This window comes from Crotalus tigris, unplaced genomic scaffold, assembly GCF_016545835.1.
Source record: "Crotalus tigris isolate CLP2741 ecotype Arizona unplaced genomic scaffold, ASM1654583v1 scf7180000018485.2372832, whole genome shotgun sequence".
NCBI classification, from domain to species: Eukaryota; Metazoa; Chordata; class Lepidosauria; order Squamata; family Viperidae; genus Crotalus; species Crotalus tigris.
In genome coordinates this window covers 2,140,532-2,166,966 of record NW_024097033.1, presented here as the reverse complement: position 1 = coordinate 2,166,966, position 26,435 = coordinate 2,140,532, and the positions used below count along the sequence as shown (strand labels likewise).

The 26,435-nt window shown below is 35.9% G+C and overlaps 1 protein-coding gene across 1 annotated transcript in view; it reads right to left on the bottom strand.

The window, feature by feature from the left end:
• CPS1 (carbamoyl-phosphate synthase 1) overlaps positions 1-26,435 on the bottom strand; it is a 152,421-nt gene that overhangs the window by 53,621 nt on the left and 72,365 nt on the right. Inside the window, exons 22-23 of the mRNA XM_039352969.1 lie at positions 7,300-7,441; positions 1,166-1,231 (exon numbers count right to left, since the gene is read on the bottom strand). Coding sequence (XP_039208903.1) covers positions 1,166-1,231; positions 7,300-7,441 — 208 coding nt within the window. The remainder of the gene's footprint in view (positions 1-1,165; positions 1,232-7,299; positions 7,442-26,435) is intronic.

The following is a 26,435-nucleotide window of genomic DNA, read 5'->3' as shown; positions in this document are numbered from 1 at the left end:
ACTCTTTCTGAGCTCCACTGCCACAGACTTATGGGATGTCCCATACTAACTGATTTCCATTTCATCTGGCCTTGACTCAGACTAACGATTGTTCAGCCTACAAGAATATTGCATAAAAAGTTAATTATCTCTGTCATGCTTCGCTGAAAGTCTATTGTGATTCATCTTGCTATCTTTGATGCTATCATTGTCCAATACTTTATGCCCTACCTTCTCCGCTTCTTTAGTTAAGAATGGTCTCCATTCTTCTTTTTGCTTTTACTGTTCAGTTGCCTTTCCCTCAAATAATTAATTACTGGTCTGCAACTCTTTCAAACATAAATCCCAGATTGACTTGGCATTACAGTTCTCTAATATTTTTGTGGATGCCTAATGACTCAGTGGCATGCTAGCAGAAGGGTAATACTGGGAAATAATACTTCCCACAGAATCTTTATTAAAGAAGTTAGCTCATCTCCTCAGCCAAACTCTTGTCATTCGCTCAATAATCATTCTGCTGCATTCTCCAGTGCTTCCAAATTCTTGAAGCAATCATCCTCATCAAAACCATTTGTACAAAGACCAAGAGAATTAGGTTTTTTTTTTCACTATACAATTCATTGTCAATAACCAGCATGAAATGAGATGGGACAGTTTCATCCATCCATATTGGACTCCACAAATTTATTTAGCAGCGAGAGGTTAAATTTCCCAAAGAAAAGAATCTTCCACAGTGCAAACTGGCAAGTAAAACTTATATCTCTGGGACCCTTGGATGTAAGCCACCCAGAGCTACTTTGAAACGTGCTGGGTGGCAAATAAATTTTATAAATAACTAAATCATCATCATCCTCTTTGGCCATCTGCAGCAAAGAGAAGGGTGTATATTACTGTAGTCGCTCACAGAAGATAAAACTGCTGTGCTCTGGGTAAATTCTCATTCCTTATCTGTCTACTATTCTGGTTCAAAAAGACTTTAAAGCCGCCAGCTATATTTTTACTTGCTCAGTAAAAATAATATAAAAGATTTCCACCTGTACTCCAGTGGGATTATGCCTCTGCCAACTGCTATAAACTATAACTGCCTACAGAATGAGTGAATTTGAGTTGCAAGGTCAATAGATACTAATGGGAGAAAATATATCATAATACACAACAGTGTAACCTAGTAAATGACAGCACTTACCTGACCATTGTAAGTGACATAGAGGTAATTAGTTACAGCAGGGTATTCTCCTGCCAGCGTATCAATCTGTAAAAGAGGGGAGAATTGTCAGTATGAAAACAACTATTTGTCAGGCTCATGCAGTACCATTCCTTGCTTGTCCTATTTCTCTTCAGGATGTGTGTGTTACCTTTCTGTTCAAGTACTTACTAACACAATACAAGCAATCATCAGTCAAATGTTATTTTAATTTACTAATTTCAATTTAAGCACTAACTGAAATTCATTGCCTCCTTGCTGATGCCTACATACAATAATATGTATGCACAAGAGGCTTTGGAGACCAACAAGGTTTGGCCAAGAACAAAGAGTCTTCAAAGAATAAAACTAGAGGAATCAGTCAAATTTATTGTCTAATGTGGATGGAGAGTGAACCATAAACCTGGAATGTGGTTGGTTGGCCCTCCTCCACACAGTAACACTGGTCTCATTTTAAATCAAAACTAAAAGAAATCCTAGATTGTTTTTCTGCAGAAAAAATGTGTAAGATTAACCATCCATCATCCTTCTGCTTTATTTATTTAATACATTTGACCCTTTATATACATCTTTTTGAATTAGAGCATAGAACACAATCTGAGCCTGTAGTAAAAAAAAATCTTGTTCTGACTCTATAGATTTCCTTTTTAATTTTCTTTTGGTTCCTCTCTCCCCGCCCCACAGACACACACCACAGAGAGACAGAGAGACTTGTCAAAGGATAAATTGATGCTTGTCATTCAAGGAAAACTGTATGGTCACCAATGCTGCAAAGCCAGAGCAGCACAAAAATTTTCATGCTTGCCTTAATGGGACCAGAATATAATGGAAGTGAAGCAAGAAAGGGGACAGTATTTGGACAACAAGCTTTTAGGTGTACATAGATTCACCAATAACTTCAAGAGAAGTCAATGTTCTCTTAAAAAGAAGGAGAAAAGCACATAAAACATTCATTTCAGTATCCCTTAACTGAACAACAATATGAACACATTTGAAAATAACTGTGGGACTGTCACAATAGCTGAGAAACATATTACACAACCATAATAAATTCTGAATGAACCTGTAATGATGGAACACTTAAAATACTGTTCTACAGAATGATAAGCAAATGGAGTTATACATATTATGGTCACAAAGAAAAGTGGATCATCTTTTTTACTTCACTGCTTAAAACCTAAGCAGAGAAAATGGCTCAGTTCAGAGTAAGATGGAGAAGCAGATCTTCCTTTCATTAAGTAAAAATTATTTAATGTTAATTTTTATTTTGACAATGACTGATGCTCGGATATTAAACAATGTAGAGAGATAGCTGGCTATCTTGGAAAAATCGCTTGGTGACAAGAAGTGACAGGAGACAAATCCTATAGATCACATGTTTGGCTTCTAAGGCTAACAAATGTAGTCTTCAAAATATTGAGTTGTATTGGTTTTATTGTATAGCAGGCCAGATGACCATTTACAGCTATGTACTGTTCGGTGTGCCCAAGATTGAAGGCTGGTTTAAAAAAAATAGATCAGTTGCTAAATCACAGAACACCTACTTGGGATACTTCAGCTATTTTCAGTCATGCATTATTTCACCTATTTCCAGTTTGAAACAGGGAAGTCATTATCTAAGAAAGACTTCTGTTGCTGAAAATAAAGGCTAGACCTGCTGGATAAGTGTAAAGGTTCCCTCAAGCACGTTGAACAGATGTGCTCATACAGTTTTCTTGGCAACAGTATGGAAGTTGTTTGCCATTTCCTCCTTCCCAGGGTGTTTTTATAACTTCCCAAAAAGCCAACAGCTCTTAATTGTCTCATATCCACTAGAAAGCAGGCCAGACCCTGCTTGGCTTTAGCACTGGACAAAGTCAGCCAGGAAGCTTGCTGGATAGATGTGAAACATTTTGACCTTGAAAAGGACTCGTGGCTTCAGAACTCAAAACAGGCTATTACAAGTACACCAAAAGTGGTCCGACTTCAAAATGAGCCCTGAGTGTTTCAGCAATGGTAGATTTTTACCAGAACTTTCAGAACAGGCCTTTCAAAGGTCAGAAGTGAAGTCAGACTGATTCTGGAATACTTGATATCCTACTGTATATCAAAGTCAGGACATTCCATGACAGAATGTTTCTATTAACTGGGCTTTGGGGGGGGGGACATACTTTTTGTAGGATGTAGACCTACCACTATAGCTCTTCTCTTTCTCTCTCTTTCAGCCTCAATGTTTCTAGACAAATGGACTTGTGAAATCATAAGTTAGCCCGTCAATGAACATTGTTAATACTAAAGAAAACTAATTATGAAAACATGGACTAGATCTGACTAATCAGGGAATTTTGAAGTGAAACAGTTCCTTGTGGTAGAAGTAGCCAATGATGAAATGGGAACCTTGTTAAAAGAAGACGAAGAGGAATCAAAACTTTATATGTCAAGAAAAAAGTCAGAATAATTGAAGCAGGAATTAGCTGGTGAACGTTTCTACCAGGAAAAAAGGCTCAGGACTATAAACAGTTTATATATTTGCTATTTTAAGTATCAGTTAACACTATGCAGTGGACAATTTCAATTTGGTTTACAAAAAACAAATAACTGCAACTGTGCTGATCTGGTCTGGTCTGGTCTTCAGTCTCATTAACCATAGACAGTGGGGTACATTGATAGAAAAGTTTAAATCCTATTTAAGTCTGTGTGATTCCTGGATGGACTCAAGCAAATAACAGAATAGAACATAATAACTGACTTGGAAAGGATCTTGGAGATCTTCTAGTTCAACCTCCTGCTCTGGCAGGCGACTCTATACCTTTCCAATCTCTTCTTAAAAAGCTTCAGTGATGGAGCCCCCACAACTTCTGAAAGCGAGCTGTTCCACTGGTTAATTGTTCTTACTGTCAGAAAATTTCTCCTTAGTTCTAGGTTGCTTCTCTCTTTGATTAGTTTCCATCCACTGCTTTTTGTCCTGCCTTCTGGTGCTTTGGAAAATAAGTTGCCCCCCTCTTTTTTGTGGCAGCCCTCATATATTGGAACAGTGCTATCATGTCACCCCTAGTCCTTCCTTTTACTAGACTAGTAAATCCAATTCCTGCAACTGTTCTTCATATGTTTTAGCCTCCTGCTCCCTAATCATCGTTGTTGCTCTTCTCCGCACTCTTTCCAGAGTCTTAACATCTTTTTTGATATTGTGGCGACTAAAACTGGATGCAATATTCCAAGGCATTGTAAAACAGCACTAACACTTCATGTGATCTTAATTTTATCCCTCTATTAATACAACCTAGGATTGTATTGGCTTCTTTAGCAGCTACAGCACACTGATGGCTCATATTTAAGTCATTATCCACTAGGACTCCAAGATCCCTCTCGCTGTTACTGTGAAATTAGGTGAAATAAAAAAGTGTCAGGGCTATTAGCAGATCCATTACTTTACGCCTGAGAGTTATTAAAGAAATGATGCATCTGAAACTTAGCAAATCAGATCATGCCCTGACTGGTCTGATAAGAACAAGATAGGAGACAGATTAGTAACTCTGATCTTTTCTTGTACGTGATACAAAAAGAGGGAAAGTGAGAAGGGTTTATTTTCATTTAAAAAGATAATAATAGATTTTGGTATCTTCTTTCTTTCTACGACAAAAATGTCCCATGTACTCCCAAATGGAAAACTAAATATTATTTATCTGAAACAACCAAGAAACAATACAAAAGACAATCAGTCTCTGAGGACATAATAAATTAGTTCAATTTTTGTTTCTAAAGAAGAATGAACACAAGTATACTTGTTTTGTTAGAGATCTAATCCCAAGAAGGTCTGGCAGAATCCTTGTTTATTCATAGGGCACAAGATAGCCTGTGACTAAGAACATTTCCACACTTCACATTTAAGTTGCTCATGTCCCAAGCCTCATGATAGCTGAATTTTAAGCCACATTAAGAATTTTTTTTGTGAATGCTTACGAAGTATTCAGCCTGAAGACTTCTATTTGAACAAATCTTCTTCCACTCTGCTCTCCCATCTTTCCGTACAAGAAAACCACTGTCAATCGCTGTTGTTTCTGTAAGATAGATCTGTCTGTCTGTCTGTCTGTCTGTCTGTCTGCCTGCCTGCCTGCCTGCCTGCCTGCCTGCCTGCCTGCCTGCCTGCCTATCTATCTATCTATCTATCTATCTATCTATCTATCTATCTATCTATCTATCTATCTATCTATCTATCTATCTATCTATCTAATTTATATGGCACCCATCAAGTGACTCTGGGTAGCTTACAACATGATAAAAGCAACAATATAAAACATTAAAAATTAAAATGTAAAATTGCCAGTAGTGATTATAATGATTATAATATTGGCCTGTCAAGAGGAAGACCACTGGTTTGGAATCCAGCATAAATATTATTTTAAAATATTTTTATAATTTCTCTGAGCTACCCACTTTAGTGGCTTTCTTTTTTTAACAAATTCATCAGTATTCTATTTTTTTCTCACACTTGACAACTGCTTGGTTTTTAACTCAGCTCAATTGCAACCTAAATGAAAAAGTACTACAAGAACTGATCACTATATTTTTCTTGGGACATTTAGAAAAAAAAAATAACATTTTAAACAGTAGATTTATTTTTTAAAAAATCCAGTAAATAGCTCAGGGAAATAAAAAGGTAACAACAACAACAAATCTTGGAGGGCACTTGAATAATATTCACATTGAGAAAATTCCCATCTATCAATGCCAAAAGCCACATTTCTTGGATCTGCACATATACTACACCAATACATTACAACATCCTGGGTGTTAGGGAGACCTTGATATGTATGAAGGCCACATCAGCTGAAGAACTAGTAGCTGTGATTTCACATTTTTTTATGTAGTAATAACAGTAGGAAGACTAACAGGAGTCAGTAAAAACTTTGCACAGAAGCTTTGTTTAAAGATTGATGCACAACGGAAGACACAGAGTGGGTCAGTAGTCACTGGGAGAGGTTAATATCAAGAAAGGAATCTTTCAAGGAGACTCATCATCACTACTACTGTTTGTTGCTGTACTGATTCATTTGTCAACAATACTGAACAAATCAGACCATGGCCATCAAATATCAAAAACATCTGCCAGGCTATTCCATCTCCTTTTACATGAACAATTTGAAGCTGTATGGAAAATCACCATTTGAAACACAATTGCTGCTCAACAATGTCCATACATGCAGTCAAGATATTTCAATGGAATTTGAACTGGACAAATGTATGACCAAAACAGAACTAAAAACCCTGGTTAGAAAGACCAGAAAAATAATGACAAAAAAAAAGTGATGGGCTTCATCCATACAGCAATGTTGACAAACTCTATTCACCGTAAATGTGCATGGAATGTTGCAAGTACACCAGACAATTGAAGAAAAAAAATTCAGAAATATATCTGTGGTGCATTGAAGCTAATATATGCTGAAGGCTTACTGAATATTGGATAGACCAAACTAGCCTACAAGAAAGACCAAATGAAGAAAAGAGACATGGCCAAGCAAGGTATTACAGAAAGAGACACACATACACACATACCAGCAGCCAATGCAGATAATAACAAGACCTGGCAATGACTAACAGCAGGAAACTTGAAGAAAGAGGTGTTAATTCTGGCTACACAGGATCAAGGCTTAGGAACAAAACCAGAACTGGGAAGATAACAACAGACAGCAAATGTCACAAGTTGAACTGTGCATGCAGGTCCACTGGCCCGCCATTTGTGCAGGTCCACTGGCCCGCTACTTATGCGAATGCATGCTGGCCCACCGCTCATGTGGCCCAGTTGTGAATAGGCCACAGCCCAGTAGTGGGCCATGGTCCAGGGGTTGTGACCTCTGTGCTAGAGGTTGCGTTCAATATGCTGGAGATGAGTACAGCATGTCATCTTCCATTTTTCCTCTCCAGAAATTGTTTTGGCCTATTCTCACAAAAAGGCAATTTGGCAATATGGATATACCCTGTGCAACCAGGTTCTTGTGAACAGGAACACTGTTCTTGAGAGATGAAAAGTTAACAATGTCAATGATTATTAAATGTACGTACTTCCAGTTGGTATTATATCTTCAGTGTTTATAACAAAATAGCAATAATAGCAGCAGCTAATGGGTATGCATTTATACCTGTTTCACCCAAGGGGTTATGTTCTTCTTGATTCTCAGTTCCCTGCTCTGAGTTTCACTCAGTCCCAGGCATTTCCCAATCTGCTTATCTGAGAAGCCGATCTGCTTGGCTCTCCTCAGGCTTTCCTCTGGAACAGAGTCACTGTAATCAACATAAAACATAAAAAAGAATGCATAATGGATACAGGTTTTGTGTTCTGCTCCTATATTTTTCAGCCCCAGGGAGGATGAAATGTACATGGAATAAAGTGAAAAGCAGAAAAAATGGGGGCGGGAACCAAACTCAAATCTTTCCTTATTAATAAATCCAATCCACTCTCTTAAGCTGCTGAGTGCTTAAAATATTGCTTTTTTCTTGGAGAAAGTATGTAATCCAGAACAATAATTGGCTGCTAACCCAATTATCTGGGATACAAACAGTTTTCTTTGAGGTCCTGTCTGACATGTAGCTTGCCAAGAGATTCAAAACTACTTCCTTGGGTATCTCTGACAAGTAAGCAATTCTGGAAGGAATTCTTCCACTGTTATATTATACTCTTTAATTCCAAAAATGCAGAGATTATATTTACTATCCATTTTAATAATTTATTAATCAAGACAAAGCTTTAAAAAGCATCATAAAACATTAAACATCATACACTACACAATTCAGTTTATATTCTTAAAATAAAAGCAGAAATGGTGTATATACCCAATAGTTATCTCATACCAAATCTCTTTTAAATATTCCTAATCGATTTATTCTATCTGAGTTTATTAAATCCTGTTCTTCTCTCACAAGTTCTCTTTCCACCAGCAACTTTTACCTGCAATATAAGGATAATTTGTGTATTCACCAAGGATATTAATACTGTATGCTAATCACATCAGTTTATTATATTGTAGGCCTATGAAAACCTCTGAAATTATTTCTTTAATAATATTGCACTAATCAAGGTTTGCCACCTTCTCATGCTTTCTGCTTGAAATAATTACTAGATTTAAATTGTCATTTTAAGTTACCAATTTCAAGTATGCACAGCTGTTCCATTGTGAAACAACTGGAAAAGTTAAACAGCAGTTTCAGGGTGATGAAAGAGCTTGCAGGTGTGTTTTTAAAGACACTGTTTATAATTTTTAAGAAATTATATTTATCTTGTAGAACAGATAAAGTGTAAGAATAACGGTGGAGACAGATACTTTCTGTTTCTATCCTCAAAAAAAAAAGAGAGAAACTATAAATGAGGCATTATTTTAGAACTAATTATTAAGCAGTATGTCTGCAATTGTCTAGAAAACAATTCATTGATTACTGGAAGCCAGAGAAATGTATTAGGAATAAATCATGTAGATCACATGCATATATAAATCAATTTAGATTTACTAATATAGTAAATCATGGGCATGAGTTCATCATTTACCCTGAAGTTTTTCTTGATATCCTTATAGACAAGACAGTAAAGTATACATTTAAGAAATAAATTCTGGATCAAGAGCTGGTTAAGGAAGTGTTCTTAATAAGTTCTAGTTAATGGATCTATGTTACCATGAAAGAAAATCTTCAATAGAATATGGCAGCATTTTGCTCTGAAGTCTGTGCTATTCAGTATGTTATAAATGTTCTTAGCAGGTACAGTATAGCAGATAATATAACTCTAGTCTCATCTCAGATCAGAAGCTAAGTAGGATCAGCCAGTTTAGAACTTCAGCCAAAAAATGTTAGGGCTCAGACTAGATACAGGTAGGAAAGTTAAGTGAGGGAGTCAGTCATAGGGTACAAGAAATCATAACCATGAGAATTTCCTTGGCCGCACTACCTGTGATCTGATCCAAGTAATGGAAGATAATCTGAATTTGAGCAAACAGTGAGACAAGGCTGCTAAAAAACATCATGTAGTCTTGGTTTCATTCAAAATAGCATCATTTCTCAGACTTCTCCTGCTCTTTTCTATTAGACAAGCTACACTGAAATTCATTGTCAACTTCTTCTGAGTTCCACATCTTAAGAAAAATATTAACCACAGAAGCACATCCAGGGAAAAGAAATCAGGTTGTGGGGGGGGGGGAGTTGAGATGGGCTGCAAAAAATGTTTACATGAAATATTAAAACTTGATTTGTTTGGCCTCAAAAATATCAAAGAAAAACTAGAGAAGAGTCTTCAAATATCAGAAATTGAAAATTGTTCTCTGTTTATCCCCTGTTTTGCTTTGCTTTGGAGCTACATTTTAACAAAAGAAAAAGAGAAAAAAGCTGGCATAGATTTTGAGCTCTTTTGCTTCTTGTACTTCTTGTTAAGAAGGTCCTTGCTTAGAAATTTAACTTTCAAATAAATAGGCTTCACCACTTACAGTTTCTCTCTCCTTTAGATCTATGGTAAGGAGCTTGAAAAGCTTGTGAAAGCCTTGGGTAAGATTTTCCTACACATACAATAAAGAAAAATGACTTCCTTTATAAAGTTGTAGACATTTGGTAATGCGTAAAACAATTTGTAAGTGGCATAAGCAGGAGTAGAAGCATGAAAATAAAACCATGGAGTCATTGCAAGATGACCCCGGAGGAAAATGTGACAACAGAAACCAGCCTATTGGAAGTGCAAGTCATCTTTTGCACTAGTAAACTAGGTAAAGTTGGAAGATGTGCAATCTCACTCATACTTCTAAGAAAGTCTCACTTAATTCAGACAATTCAGATAATGCAGAGTAACATGCTTAGAATTATCTCCCCTCCCTGTCACTGTTTTCTGTATTTTAGTAAGAATGTGCCTCAATGAAAACAATTGATACATATACTGATTGGCACTGGATACTGATTCAAATATACTATTTCAAGTTCAATTCCCCAAGTGTTGGTCACTAAAGTATCATTTAAAAACTTACATCATCACCATCATCAGTAGTAGTAGTAGTAGTAGTAGTAGTAGTATTTAATTAATTTTTTATACCGCCCATCCCTGCTACAAGGTGACTCTGGGTGGCTTTATATTATACGTAAGATACAATGACAATTTGCAAATGAATAAAATAAAAAACAAAACAATATATCAATTGATCACCACTAGCTGATAAGGTAAGTTCAAAGTTCATTGCTTAACTTTGGTATAAGTATGGTCTCAGGACACATGGGCTTGTGCTCCTGTCTTTTTGCTGCCTCAAAAACATTCTCAAGAATAAAGCAGTTTCCATGCAAGAGACATTTCATTTACTATACACTACCTGTACACACTACCTATAATGAATGTCCCAAAGGTGCTTATTTTTTCAAAAGGCAGCTGGACTTTGTTTTTCTTTGAAGATGTTTCACTTTTCATCCAAGAAGCTTTTTCAGTTCTGACTTGGATGAGAAGTAAAACATCTTCAAGGAAAAACAAAGTCTAGCTGCCTTGGGGAAAAAAAAAAAACACCTTTGGGACAACCATGACCTAGATGACTGAGAATCTCCATAGACATATACCTGTAATGAAATGCATATTGTGATATCCCAGTACTAATCACATGTCTTCCATACTTGTGTCCAATATTACACCCAAGTGTAGGTAATCCTCGACTTAACAACCATTCATTTAACGACTGATCAAAATTATAACAGCACTGAAGAAAGTTATTTATGACCATTTTTCACATTTACAACTGTGGCAGCATCCACATGGTCGTATAATTAAAATTCAGATGCTTGCCAACTGGTTCATATTTATCATGATTGCAGTGTCCCAGGGTCATGTGATTATCTTTTGCAACCATCTAACAAGTAAATTCAATTGGGAAGCTAGATTCACCTAACAACCATGTTGCTAACTTAACAACTGTAGCAAGAAAGATTGTAAAATGGGGCAAAAATCACTTACTGTAACAACTGTCTCCCTTAGCCACAGAAATTTTGGGCTCAATTGTGGACTTAGTTTCTAATTTGACATCACTGTTGACAAAGATCAGAATTACTGTATCTGGGACACAAGCAACTTTCTGCACAGTCATATCACAGTTCCATCTACCTCAGAATGCCCTCTATTGAGGATGGGAAAATGATAGAACTAAGTACACTGGAAAGTTTGATTTGAAAGAGGTCAGCATTAAAGAATTTTTAATGTATCTATCTACTTAGTCATAGGATTTCTAGGCTGCTCCAATCAACCAACTGTGAGCAACAGGCTACACCTCCCACTTCCAATCCCTATTTTGGTTAAATGGATGGATAAATATTCACAACTAAAACTAAAAGTATTAAATTAGAACAATGAACTACATATGGTGTAATAGGAACACATAAAGATCAGAAATTCTAAACACAAATACTTTTTTGGTGCTTCGTTGTTTAATAGTAGGAGCAACAAAATTGCAACCCCACTGCTCCCAATTATTTTGAAAGTCTGCTTACTGAGGATTATAACTTCTACTTAGTAAATCCCAGGCCTCAAAAGTTTAAGTGTAATTTTAAGTATATCCCTTTTGCACCAGACTTCAATTGATGAATCCCTTAATTTTAATTAAAAAGTAGACCTCACAAGCCTTAGTTTACATTATCTAGCACCAGATCTGATACCGTATGACCCCTGGTCATTCTGAGAAGTGCCAAAGAATGGAACAAAGTGTGTAAAAAGCTCATTGCCACAGTAGATATTTTTCAACTGTATTTCTTTTGTTTTAATACAATGCCAGAATCCAAATTAAAGTGAAACAGATGTTTGAAAAGCAATTCAAAAGCTCTTCAAAGTTTCAGGCAGTGGGTTTTCTGATCACATGTCCTTTTCATTGTTGAAGATACCACAGACTTAACTGGAAATTATTTCCTTGGAGCAGGCAAGTGCTGTGCACTTCCTAAATATTGTTCTGCGATGCAGATGGATCAACCTGACCAAACTTGGAATTCAATTGGCATAACATGAGTACACACATTTTACATAGCAATATGCTCTCTACATCTTTATAAACATGCAGGTATGTTCACCCTGTCACTGTCTTAATAAGGCTAAATTCACTTTTCCATCTTGTAACTGATTGAAACGTTTATAATGCTAAGAGGCAGTGATCAATATGCTCTGCATCATTTTGTTTTCTATATTTGCTTACCCAACAGGATGGTTTGAAGTTTAGGCTAAAAAAAAGGTGCCCTTAAGTGAGACAATCAACCATTTTACACACTGCAATAATTTTTTAGTGGTTAGGTGGTGCTGCTTAGTCTCTAACAAAAAGAATCCTTCTGTGTTTTCCTCTTTATAAACAATGCAGACTATTCTCTTTATACTCGCAGCCTCCTTCTCTTTTCATTTTTGAGGACAGATCTTTATTGCTGCAAGGCGTTGTTTTGTTTTGTTTAAAATTCTACCCTATCTTCTCTGAAACTCCATCCACTCACATTTCGTCTTGAATAATAAATGATAAAAGGAAATGGAATAAATTCTCCTTAATGAGGAAATTTTCACCTAGCACAGAGGAACTGAGGAAATCTATTAACCGACTCAAGGAATGCTTGCAGCATTGCAATTACTGAAGGGAGCCAGAACTCTGCAGTGCAGTCTTCACTTCCGCTTGACTGATTTTCATCTGATCCACTGTTGCCTGTGTAATACCAAACCATGCTGCAATATGTAACCCCCACACTGAAGGGCTTCACAAAATTATTATTAATAAGGGAGGAGGACGAGGCACTGCATAAAACAGACCAATGGTCAAACTCAGAACATACGACCCAGGTTTATAACCAAGTACTTAGTATAAAGGTTTAAAAAAAAAAAAGCTGCATCCTGCAAGGAAACTACAAACTGGAATTCTGCAGGGAAAATTATCACTGTCAGGATTTTATCAATCAGGCTTTCTCAGGAAGATGGCAGACTAAAGATGGCTCCACAAAGAGTGGAGCTGGTGATTGTGGCTAAGAACAAAGAGCTAATAAGTAGATGAACAAGCAAGATTGCTCACATTGTGTTCCACACAACTGCTCCAAGGCAGTATTCTCCAGAGAATGGGAGAACAAGGAGATGAGAGAATTTGCCATTCTTGCTCTAGCTGCAGTCAAGTCTTCAAAACACATTAAATTTGCACTTCTTTTGCTAATCATTGTCGGAAATTGCCTATTAATTACTTTAAAGAAGTTCAACACCTTCAAAATAACAAGGCTGGAAACATTGGGTGAATGCATTCAATCCTTAATATAAGAAAATAAAATTGTATAAGATTTTTTTTTAAGGATTGTCTTCCTGCTCCATCACAGAGAGTTTTAAGAAGAGATTAGGCAGCTATTTGTCTAACATGGTCAGGGTTTCCTGCTTGAGCAGGAGTTGGATTAGAAGACGTCCAATGTCCCTTCCAACTCTGTTATTCTGTTATAATTTAAATAAAAAGCAAAAAAAGAAAAAAAGACAAAGCTCTGACTGTGGGAAAAAACAAGACAAGAATTTGGATTAAGGATTAATGCTGGAATATTTGATTATGAATATTAAGACTTTAAAATTAATTTTTTAAAAAATAAATGCATTTTTGTCGGAAAAATTATTTTCAATATTGGAAACATAACAAGATAAGGAACTTATAATGGCACTCAGACATAATTCTGAAGAATTGCACCAGCTGTATTTTGTCTTATGAGCAACCTGTACCCAGAAGAAGCTATTACAGAAAACAGATTTGGAGGAAAATAACGTGAACAAGAATTTGTCATTGGAAATAAAAAATAGATGATTTTTAAATGGATTTTAAAATTAAGAAAAATTAAAATGCTAATTCCAGAGAATAATTAGAATAATTTCTCCTTACTGGACTTCCAAAGAGACTTCTTTTGAAAACCATTTAACTGGTTTAATCATCTGACTGGATTAAAGAGCAAGATTGTTTTATGCAAAAGGAAGGAATTTAAAGTTGGCTTATTTGGTCAGGATTAAAATTGGGACCCATTTATTTACCTATTTCCCACCTTTATTATTTTTTATAAATAACTCAAGGCAAGGAACATACCTAATACTCCTTCTTCCTCCTATTCCCCCCCCCCCCAAACCAACTCTATAAGATGAATTGAGCACGGTGAGAGTGACTGGCTCATTCATCCAACTTTCATGCCTAAGAAAGGACTAGAACTCACAGTATCCTGTTTTCTAGCCTGGAGCCTTAACCACTAGATTAGACCAAGTTGGCTGCTGTTATTTTGGGTGTTCTTTTTGGACTTGCTGATATCTGGATTGGAAAAGATGTTGCATATTGTCTATGGAGATTCTCAATCATCCAGGTCATGATTGTCCCAAAGATGCTTCTCAAAAGGTAACTGGACTTTCTTAGTTTTTTCTAGAAAATGTTTCTTCAGAATTGAAGAAGTTTCTTGGATGAGAAATGAAACATTTTCAACAAAAATACTAAAAAAAAAGTCTAGTTGCCTTTTGAGAAGCATTTTGGGGGTGATTTGTGCATTGGATTTGCTTACAGTTAAGAGTTGAGATATGAAATGATGGATTTTATATTTGTTAACTAATGTAATTATTTTAGGGGCCTGCTTGGACTTTTTGCTGATGCTTGCATTGGAAAAAATGTTGCTTGTTTGTCTCACCTATAGTTGAAAGTTAAGTTATGGGACAAAGAGCTTTATATCCATTAATTAAGAGGAGGTAAAGAGATTGTGAGATTGTTTATATTTGTTAAGATAGGAGTAGGAATTGCTTAGATTTTCTTTTCTTTTTTCTTTCTAAACTTACTTTCCTTGCCTTTTTCATCTTTTATACTTTCTTCCTACTTTTTTTTTCACTTGCATTATCTTTTATTACTGTACTTAAAACTTCTAATTATAAAAAACTAACAAAAAGGAAACAACACCAGATAAACAATCAGGGAAGAAACCCTACCTTGATCAAGGAACAATTAAGGAAGAATCCACACACCCCAACAAGACTGCAGGGGCAAGCTATTATATAGGAATAACCAACAAATTCCACTCTCCCTCTCACTGATGATATTATCCAACTGGGATGAAATGTCTAAAGAAAAAATATCACACTCAGAGAACACCAAAAACTTAACACTTCAACCTTGAGCTGCATAGGTGTAAAGTTTAATGTAGCTCAACCTTGAGCTACATATTATTAAAGTCTAATGTAAGCAGGCCCCAAGAATTTACTAGGAGATGAAACTGCTGGGCAGCTGCAGCAGTGATTGGTCCCTTAATCTGAATCAGTGATGGATAAAACAGGCAAAATATCTGGAATGACAAGAACACGAAAGGTTTGACGCTGGAAATCAGTGAAATAATCTATTCTTGCATATCTCAGTATTTCAGAAATGGAGCTTTTCTCCTTCCTTTGGTTGCAAAAGCATGGGATAGCAGAAAAGGAAAACCAGCCAGTGTGGAATTATTTCCAGGAAATGTAACCTCTGGACTGACGTGTTCATCCATCCATCCATTCATCTATCCATCATCTATCTATCCATCCATGTTTTTTTCCCCAAACTGTGGGATAGGCACGCTCATTTGATGTATATTTTGACTGTGGTATGTAATGAAATCTAATGACCTTTTTTGTATATTTTGTTTTGTAAGGTATTATATTGGTTTTAATTATACAGCATCCAGAGTCAGTTTGAACAGGGGCAACATTATACCGTGAAATTATAAACAAATATAAATAAATATACTAGGAACTGAATTTATATTCTTGGAAACATGATTCCACAAATAAAATTTCCTTTCTCTGGCTTTCTCTGCACATCTGCTTATGCACCTATCTCCAAGTTAGAGGGAGAAAGAAAAATTACAATACCACAGCAGCTGATCTGCGATTCTCAGTGTTTTCTTTCAAGTTTCAATTTTTTTAACTTGAATAACCGATAGACAAAAGTTAAAAAAGGCATTCTCCTGCCTTTCTTTTTCCTGCTAAATTTGTTCCTCAGAGGTTCATGTAGATTTACTCAATCAGTTCTGATGTTTCACACACTTTAGAATAAGCAATTACAATAATGAAATTGGAGCAAATATTGTTTGTCTCCTTGTGTCAAGGAGATAAGCTATAACTACTTTCCACAAGAGGAATCTTATTTAAAAGATAGCTTGTCAGGTTATGTCAGGGCCCATTACAGTAATGGGAGGTGTAAAATAACAACAATCCTCACTCTTTATTTTTTGGCACTGATCACTATAACTGGATAGATTTGGATCATAAAAGAATTCATTTTTATTTTTAACACTTTTTAAAAATATATATTGTTATTGATTTTTAAACATGGGGAAAACTGGATATATATCACTTATCAATCAAGTGTCAAATAGATTTCTAAACCTAAGGGGAAAAAAGTAATGATTATCAAATGTGACAAAATATCATATAATCTATGCCAGGGCTTTTCAATCTTTTCACCCATTGTACCACTTTTAGGATATGGCAACATCCGAGTACCACCAGTTGCCTAGCAAAGTATCAAAAACTTGATGACCCCCCCCAAAAGGAAAAAGTGATAAAGTACAGGTAGTCTTCGACTTACAACAGTTCACTTAGTGACTGTTCGAAGTTACAATGGCACTGAAAAAGTGCCCCAAGCCACAGCTGAGCAAGACACCTGCCTGCCCGCCCGGCAGCGCTCTTCCTCCTGTCTGAGGTTTTCATTGTTGTGAGCATTTCTGTTGAGGATTGGCAGCGGGGGTGAGGTGGGGGGGTGTTTGGTTTTTATTCCCCCCGTCTGCTGGGTGGTTGCAGCAGGTTTTGGTCACTTCACATGACCCTGGGACACTGTGACCATCATAAATATGAATCAGTTGCCAAGCATCTGAATGTAAATCACAAAACTCTGGAGAGGCTGCAACATTCCAGCTGATCAGCGCTTCTTCTGGCCTCAGCAGAAGTGCCAGGATCAGTGCTGCTTTCCAGCTGGAGCCTGGCGCTGATCCTGGTGCTTCCACTGAGCCCTGACAGCCCCAAAGAAATGCCGATCAGCTAGAAAGCGGCACTGATCCTGGTGCTTCCGCTGAGCCCTAACAGCCCTGCAGCTCCAGCCATCTCTCATTCAGGCTTGTGTGGTGCTGCCACCAATCCAGCTCATTCCCCTCCTCCGCTACCACTTTTCTAGGATGGTTGTGTACCACCTGCCAGGTGCCAATGTACCATAGGTGGTACCCGTACCACTGGTTGAAAAGCCCTGATCTATGCCACAGAAAAATATATTGAGTCATTTATTGACTAGTAGATAAAATTGGCTTTTCAAAAACGGACAAGTTGCCTATCCCTTGAATACAAAATTTTATATCAAAAATATTCCTATTTTTTTAGAATTATTCTTTTACCAACAAACCAAATCTATTATAACCATGATTCCCCAAAAATAGTAAGATTCCAAAGTTTTGGGACATAATTTAACATGGCACTGATATTTACCAAAAGAAACTTTTTTTAAAAAAATCTGAAATCATTAACTAACACCACAAATCAGATGGGATCAAAAAGTAGAAAAAAGCACCTAGAATCTTTATGAAATCATATCGCATTGGTTAAAATCTAAAATCTATTTTAAGAGCTCTGGTGGCACAGTAGTTAGAATGCAGTATTGCAGGCTAACTCTGCCCACAGCCTGGAATTCAGTCCTGACTGGGCTCAAGGTTCACTCCTCCTTCCATCCTTCCAAGGTCAATAAAACAAGGATTGTTGAGGGCAATATGCTGACATTGTAAACTGCTCAGAGAGTGCTGTAACGCTACCATTTCAAGGAGGAAGTAGTTTCTCAACTTTTGTCCATAGTAAATGGGTATTGGCCCAATCCTCCCCTTCTCCCCTTGAATGCCCAGGGTAGACTTTGTAGGCAAGTAATCTGTACATCTGACTGTACAATAGTGTGTACATTGGAAGGACAAAAGAAGACATAAGGCTGCTTTTCACCTATAATTGTAGAAATGGTTCTTTCATATAACATGCCAAACCTCTGCAACTAACTCCTATTGCAAAGATTTCAGTGGATGTTAATATGCAGATCTGGCTAGCCCAAGGCTATCCTTCATTATCCTGAATATTTTGTATTTCTCAAGTCTATCGAAGAATATTTTGGTTTGTTACCTGTTAATAGATTTACACATTTTCATAGGAAGTAAAGGATGAATAGGAATCATAGTATGTCTCAAATTTTTATCGAGAAGGGGTGCAGACACCATTCCTAGGATCCCACATCAGATATGATTGAGTCAGTATCTATATGCTTAAATTGTAATATAACTATTGTACAATATTCAAATTTTGGATTGCAACTCATGACTGAATAATTTGGAACCAATTTTAGTTGATAGAATAAATGCTGGATTAGTGTCCTCTATTGAAAATAAATTATCATCTCAATTTCAGCTAACAAATAATTTCATTAAGGAATAAAAGCATGGGTTTAATTTTGTTTCTTTATTTCTTAAGGTTCAGATTTAAAATAAAGAACCTAAGGATTCCATCAGGAATAGCTCAGCAAATAAAGCTCCAGATGACAATGTGATTGAAGACTATATTCTTATTGGCAAACATCGAAAACCTTTTATGTATTTCAGCCATGTGCAGCTAAACACAGTTGTGTGCATGATCCTGGGATATTTACAAGATTGAGATATCATCCCCAAATAATTACATTATCATATCATTTGGATATAATTGAATCATTTGTCCTGGTATCTCCCATATTTGATGTAATAAAATGAGAAAGGTAAAATGACAAATATACATCAATTGATTCGATGCCATCAAGTTGTCATTGACTCTTAGTGACAAGATTGGTAGATTTTCACCTTGAGATAATTAAACATGCTCCTACTTTTACTCTTAATCCCTGTTATTTTCCAAATATGTAAAACAGCAGAAGCACACTCATAGCACGTATATCTTCTCTGTGTTCCCACAAAACTAACATTATTTCCATCAGATGGGACTCCTCTATACAGAGGCAAGAATATCAGCAAAGGACCTTCTGATGAATCATACGTTATTCTCTTATTTGCAGATATAAAATTGATTTTTTTTTCAAAGCAGTGTGACACCCAATTGGAAAAGCAATTATTTATTGATGATACTTTGATCTTCCTTTCTTTCTACTGTTTTCATCTTGCAAAGTCTGAATCTGGGATTTTCATTCCAATTTTTGTACCTTTGCAAACTTCATACTGAAGAGTTTTTTTTTCAATATATATGTGTGTGTGTGTGTGTGTGTGTGTGTGTGTAAAGATTTCATTTTAAAAATCCTTCTATTTCCCAAAGTAGTTCTATAGTCTATTGAAACAGAATTGTTTGGTTTTGTTTGGCTCCTATGATTGAAAATATCAGAGCTCAGGGGGAAAGAGTTAAATTGAACCCTCAACTTGATTCAATGCAAAGTTCATCATAGGTACCATTGCTGAATGAAGTAATTAACCTATGCTCTAATCCTTAAATTTCTTTATATAATCAGAATTTTAAAGTTGGTTTCTTGGAATAAAGAAGAAATTAATAAAAATTCTCATGAATATCCCTTCTTTTTAGTTAGAGCTGTGGTGGCACAGTGGCTAGAATGCATTATTGCTCACTGTCAGGAGTTTGATCCTGACTGGCTCAAGGTTGACTCAGCCTTCCATCCTGCTGAGATCAATAAAATGAGGGCCCAGATTGTTGGGGGCAATGTGCTGACATTGTAAACTGCTTAGAGAGGGCTGTAAAGCACTATGAAGCGGTATATAAGTCTGATTGCTATTGCTATTAGTTATTTCACAAGAAGTGATGAAAACATACTAAAACAACTATTCTTGGACTGCTGTGGAGATCTCTCTCTCTCTCTCTCTCTCTCTCTCTCTCTCTCTCTCTCTCTCTCTCTCTCTCTCTCTCTCTCTTAGAAAGAAACAATCTGGCATAGTATTGTATCTCACTGCTTTTATATCCTACTATCTATCTATCTATCTATCTATCTATCTATCTATCTATCTATCTATCTATCTATCTATCTATCTATCTATCTACCTACCTACCTACCTACCTACCTACCTACCTATTTTAATAAAATAAATAAAATAAAATCTGGGAATACTATCTTAATAAATACAGTTGTCACAGAAGCCAGAACCTAACTAATACAAGATAATAGGAATATAAGTCTGCTTTAGCAAAGATAATCTACTAATGCAAATATTAATTTCAGTAACTTCAAACAGAAGAGTTTAAACACTCCATGACTGGCTTTCTATTTGATTGATTGATTGATTGATTGATAGATTTTATATAAACAACACACACACAATTAAAATTAAGTTAAAATAAGTTAATAATGAGAGTAAACAATGTCCCTATTCTATATCTCTTTTAGATCTGAAATAAAATACTAATCTTATTCTAAATATAGATAAATTACTTTTCAGTGATATTAAAGTAAGGAAGAACTTTTTATTCCTAACTTATACAACAATGCATGTAGATAATCACTCTGAAAAGCGGTATTTTAAAAGGCTAGTCACACTTGTTTACCTGCAGATAGATTTTATGTCAGTTCAACCATCTCCCTGGACACAGAGTAAACATAGATCTAAAATGCATTTGCCAGATCAGCTATTTTTTCAGGGTTTTTTGCCCCTTTCTCAGCAGAAGGAAAATCCACCAGAAAACAACTCCTTTACAGGTTTGTTTGAAGTAGCCAGAAGACAGGAAATAGAAAGGATTTTAATCTATTGATTAAACCACTGACTTAAGTTTGACATTAAACTAGTTATTAGCTAGAATTAGTTATTAATGGTAGTCTTCAAAAATATTTTGGATTATATTCTCAACCTTAGCAGTAAATTTCTCCCTCTCTACCTACATCAAAGGAACTTGAAAATATAATGTTTTATAGTTTCAGAGGTGGAAAATAGATATTAGTTCTCAATTTTTCTAACTGTGTTTGTATTTTTCCATTTCTTTGGGGGGGGGAATCAACCCCTGCTTTATAATATTCCAGTTCTATACTTTATTTAAAATTACAACAGACATAAAAACAAAAGACTGGTAAGTCCTTCCTCTTTTTTGTTATCTCTATAACAGGGACATTGGAGGTCTTCTAGTCCAACCTCCTACTCAAGCAGAAGACCTTATACCATTTCAGACAAATAACTGTCCAATTTCTTCTTAAAAACCAGATGGAACACACAACATGATGGAGTACCCACAACCCACGAGATAATCATCCAATTGTTCCAATTTATTTACAGCATGAGACAGGGACATTATTTCCATAATTGTGAGAAATTTCAATGAGCTGAAAAAAGAATTATCTCTCTTTTAAAAACTTTTCTAGGCTTTTAAAAAAAATCTCTTATAGATATAGAATCATAGAATGAGAGAGCTGGAAGGGACCTTGAAGGTCTTCTAGTCCAATCCCTTGCTCGAGCAAGAAATGCCATACCCTTCTGGACAAATGGCTGTCCAATCTCCTTTTAAAAACGTCTGGTGATAAGAGTGCCCACAAGTTCTGGAGGCAGGCCCTTCCACTGATGGATTGTTCTCACAGACATGAAATTTCTCCTTAATTCTAGGTTGAATCTCTCTTTCGTAAGCTTCCACCTGTTATTTCTTGTCCTGCCCTCAGGTGTTTTGAATAATAGGTCAACCCCCTCTTCTCTGTGACAGCCCCTCAAGTACTGGAAGACTGCTGTCATGTGCTAGTTTCTATTCTTTCATGACTTTTAATCTCTGAAAGGATTGCACAGTTTATTCAAAAGAAAAGGGGACATCTTTGGCACGCCCTCACGGAAAGAACAAGTTTCTTTCTTCTAAAGTGATCAACTATAAGGGCCTAAGAACTTACATAGTACTACAAAATATTTTAGCAAGAATTACAATAGTGCAAAGCTTTCCTCCTTTAAACCTGTAAGAACAGCTAAATCCTGGCTACTTAATCATCAGTCTGATTTAGAGGACAATTTAAGAGAAGCAGAATAATGAATAATGAACCAGTCTCTAGTAGCAATAAATGAAACAAGAATATCCTTTCCCCTTTTGCTATTGTTTTTTTAAATCTGAATTAGGAAAATTAGGTTCCTCTAACTGACAAAGTCTGTATAAAATCTGTTTGGTTTTTTTTTTGTTTTGTTTTTTTGTTGATAAAGGGAGGAATAATGCCATTTCATCCAATGGCATTTTTATCCATCTTTCAAATCCTAATCCTGGGATAGGCAGATGCTGCAAGCAAAGCTGCCTTTTGCAGTTGACTCATGACAACTTTGCCAATGCCAATGGTATTCAAGTGGTGCTCCAATTGTTTTGGGATTATTATTCAGAATCAGCTGGAGGATTTCTCCCACACCATTGCCATGATTGCTTACTTCTGGAAGTAAGTGTAAGTTCTAAGTGCCCCATGCAAGAAAGAAGGGAAATAAGGCAAAACAAGAACGTGAAAATGGCATTATTAATCCTCCAGAAATATAAAATTGGTCAACCCACTGTGGCTTCTTTTTCCCTGATAATCTTTTGCACATAGGCATCAGCTTCTCTGCCTAGCTAGTACCTCTTTCTCACTGAGCAACTCTCCTAGCACACATGCACCCAAATTGTTTCCTCTCCCCACATAACAAGATATAGAATAGAGTTGAGCAAACCTTTGAAAAAGCAATCCCATGCTGAAGTCAATTTGGGAATACAAACAGAAATCCACTTTAATGCAGTGAATCAACCAGAATTCTGCAAACTGCTTTATTAAAATCCTGCATGACTGGAACCAGTTTAATCTCAGTAAAGAGAGAGGCAGAAATAAAAGCTACTGATGCCACTTTCTTTGTGCCACCTCCCTCCCTGTGGCCTGACCATTGCTCTGTGTATCTCACTGCACCTCTCTGCTTCTGATGCCTCTCTTAACTGAATCACTACTAAAAATAATTCCCATCAGCATAACTATGACACAGAGAAGAAGTGCCCAGGAAAAGCTTCCCTGAACTGATCTTCTCTACCCAGCCTGAACCCAATTAAGCCAAAAATGAGAGGTCTTTCCCAGGAGAAGTAAGCTTGGCAATTAACTCTATCAACCTATCTGGCATCCCACAAAAATCAAAGCAACGAAGCTAGACCATTCCAAAAGGGCAAGTTAGAGGTCATTCTGTAGGAACATGCTATACCTGTCACAAAACCTCAGTATTTGGAAATTTTGAATGTATCAGATACAAACACTCTAACTTTACAAAAAAAAAAAAAAAAAAAAACCTCTGCTAGGAACTGCCTATATTCTCAGACACTACCTTAATAACTCTTAAGTCCTTCTTTAGGACTTGAATTATTAGGTTTCCACCCCTCTTTGACTGTGATAAGGTAGTACCAATAGTAATAGGTACCCTGAGTACAATTTCAAAACAACTAGAGCACCACTTGAACATTGATCAGCATTGACAAAATCACTATCAGTCAATTACAAAAGACAATGTTACTTGAAATAGCTTACATCTTGCGATGCTACCTTTAAACACCATCAAACAATAACGTTTGCCTATCTGAGGTCCACTCAGCATATCAAAATACCAAATCCAGTCTAAATATCTGGGTGACTGTGCAACCAATCATAATAGTTCTTATCAGTGACAATGGAAAACATAGTCAAATATTTTTGAAAGCCAAACAGACACTCTTAAAACCAGTTTCACAAGGAATAATTCTCAGAAATTATGTCTGTAAAGAAGGTCTAAGCCACAATAGGTAGCATCTATCCCTAGCTGTGCTGGTAGCATTAGGAAAGAAGAATTCAGATTTTCCTAACACTGGAAAACTCTTTAAAATAAGGGAAGTGTGTCAAATACAGACTTTAAGTGAAATGTTATTTTGGAAGGATTTTTTTCACTATAAGGTTGACTAAGCAGAGGAATTGTCTCCCAATTACAATAATACATTCCCCCTCCCTCAGAGCTAGTTTTCAAACAGGAGCTGGATGAAAAATTCTAGAGATGATTTAAACTTATATTTCTTCTTTAAACAATGATTTCTTAAAATTTCCAATTCATACTTTCTAGATTCTATGTCCAGAATGACTTAAATTCTGGCTGGAATCCATCATCTCCCAGGAAAAGCCATTTAAATAGGGGATGGAGGGTGGAACTTTTATTCTCTTTCTTTGTCTCTTCCAAATTATTTCACATATTTACCCTTTTTTATATTATAATTTCAGAGAGGAAACATTATTCTATTCTATTCTAAACATATATTTCTCCTTTTCCCAAATGCATACACACAAACACACTCTCACACACATACACCCTCTCAGGAGGAGGAAAAATCATTTACTCTACGTGTTACTTCTTTGCTTTCTTCTGAATATATAGCAGTAATACCAAACTTATATTTCTAGGATAGAAATACACAGTGTGCCACAATCGCTCTATTTCCCCAATAATTGCATGAAATACAAGGGACAATTTTGTTCCACAATATGGCCAGAAGGTAGTCAAGTTTTCTTGTTAGTGGAACACATGTATGGCATCATAGAATGAAATGTATATTTGAGTGGCAGACAAGTAATTGACAGAAATCCTATGACTTTATAGTATTTTGGTAAGCTTCCAGAGTATATATTTTACTTCCAGAGTATGTATTTTATTTTCCTTAGAAAATAAAATAAGTGGATAACAGTAGATTTGGTCCAGAAGATACAGATTACAAACTGACCATCTGAGATTAGCCATTTTTATGTGAACTATAAACTCATAACTGAACAAGCATCTAGAGCACACCAAGCATGCATAATACATGTAAGATTCATTTTCTTCTTACTGTAAATTCATTTCATTATATTTAATCTCTTCATTATCTTTATCTGCTTAACTAACAAATCAAGTTGCCAAAATTAAAAAAGAAAAAAGGAGTTAATTGTTCCAGGTTTCTAGACATTTCTATAATGCAAACATAAATAATGGTAACAGAAAGAAGGTTGCAGATAACAGAGATGCAGATCAAGCAGTAAGGAAGTCCCATTGTGTCTACAGTCACATTTCAACATTGCAAAAATATCTTAAAGAAAGATTATGTTACAATAAGTTATTTTTTGTTGAAAACAGTTCTCCAGGGAACATAGTATAAAATGAAATTGGAAAGGTGAGGTTGGAATGGTGAATGAAATCAGCAGGACACTGGGGTAGCATAACCAATTCATTATTTCATTAGCTTTCTTTGGCAATAATTTAAATTTAAAAGGTGCTACCCATGGTTACACATGGAAATCACTCCTAAATTGAAATCATATTTACTGTACATTTCAGTAAATACTCTAGTGCAAAGACATTATTAATATATTTCTCTCTTCACACTATTATCTCCTCATAAGCCATGGTGGATGGTGAGTGTATGTCTCTAAGATCACTATGGCTTAAAATCAAATCTGACAACAACCCATACATATGGCTTAAAATCAAATGTATGGGTTGTTATCAAATTCTCCTCCAAGGCTTATTGCAAAGCAGCAAAAGAAGGAAGGACAGAAATTAATCCTGAATGCAGTCTAGGATAGTCTGCCAAACTATAGTCAAGAGAAGAAGACTATCTCTATACTACTCTCTTACTTTTCTTTTCCTTCCTTCCTGCCTCTAATCACCCTAAACCCTATTAATTTCAGTCATCAATGTTGCTTTCTATTCTCTTCTCTCTTCTATTGCAAACAGTATTAGGGAATAGGGATGGATGAGAAATTCATTGCATGAAGATTTTTATACGTTATGGTTTTTGTGCTTTCTGATATGAAAGATATTACAAAACAGAGTTGCATGTTGTAATACACCTCTTCCAGAATTTTGCAATATAATTTGCAGCGAACAGTATGGACAAAATATTATAGGAAAATCTCCAGATTTGAGGGAAAAAATCATACAAAATAGCATACAGAAGTGTTTGTGAATATTTATGAGGGTTTTTGCTGCTAGCACCAATAAAGGACATGTAAGTAACAAAATGAGGTTTTTTTTTCAAAAATGTGAAAGCAATTAAACATTTTATAGAAGCATTAATGTCTAATCAAATTGGTATAGAATTTAAGCAGCAGCAACTGAGGAGAGGGTCAAAAGGGCTAACCAAAATCATCAAGCTGGTTGTCCACTCCACTAGCTATAGGTTGGTGCATATGCTTTATTCATTGTCCATTCATTTTCTTACATCTGGTGCCAGTGTAAAAAATAACATTAGTATTATTTCTCCTTAAAATATATTTTATAGTCTAGCATAATGGAAAAGGCATTAATAAAAACAACTCAAATTGGTTTTGATTCA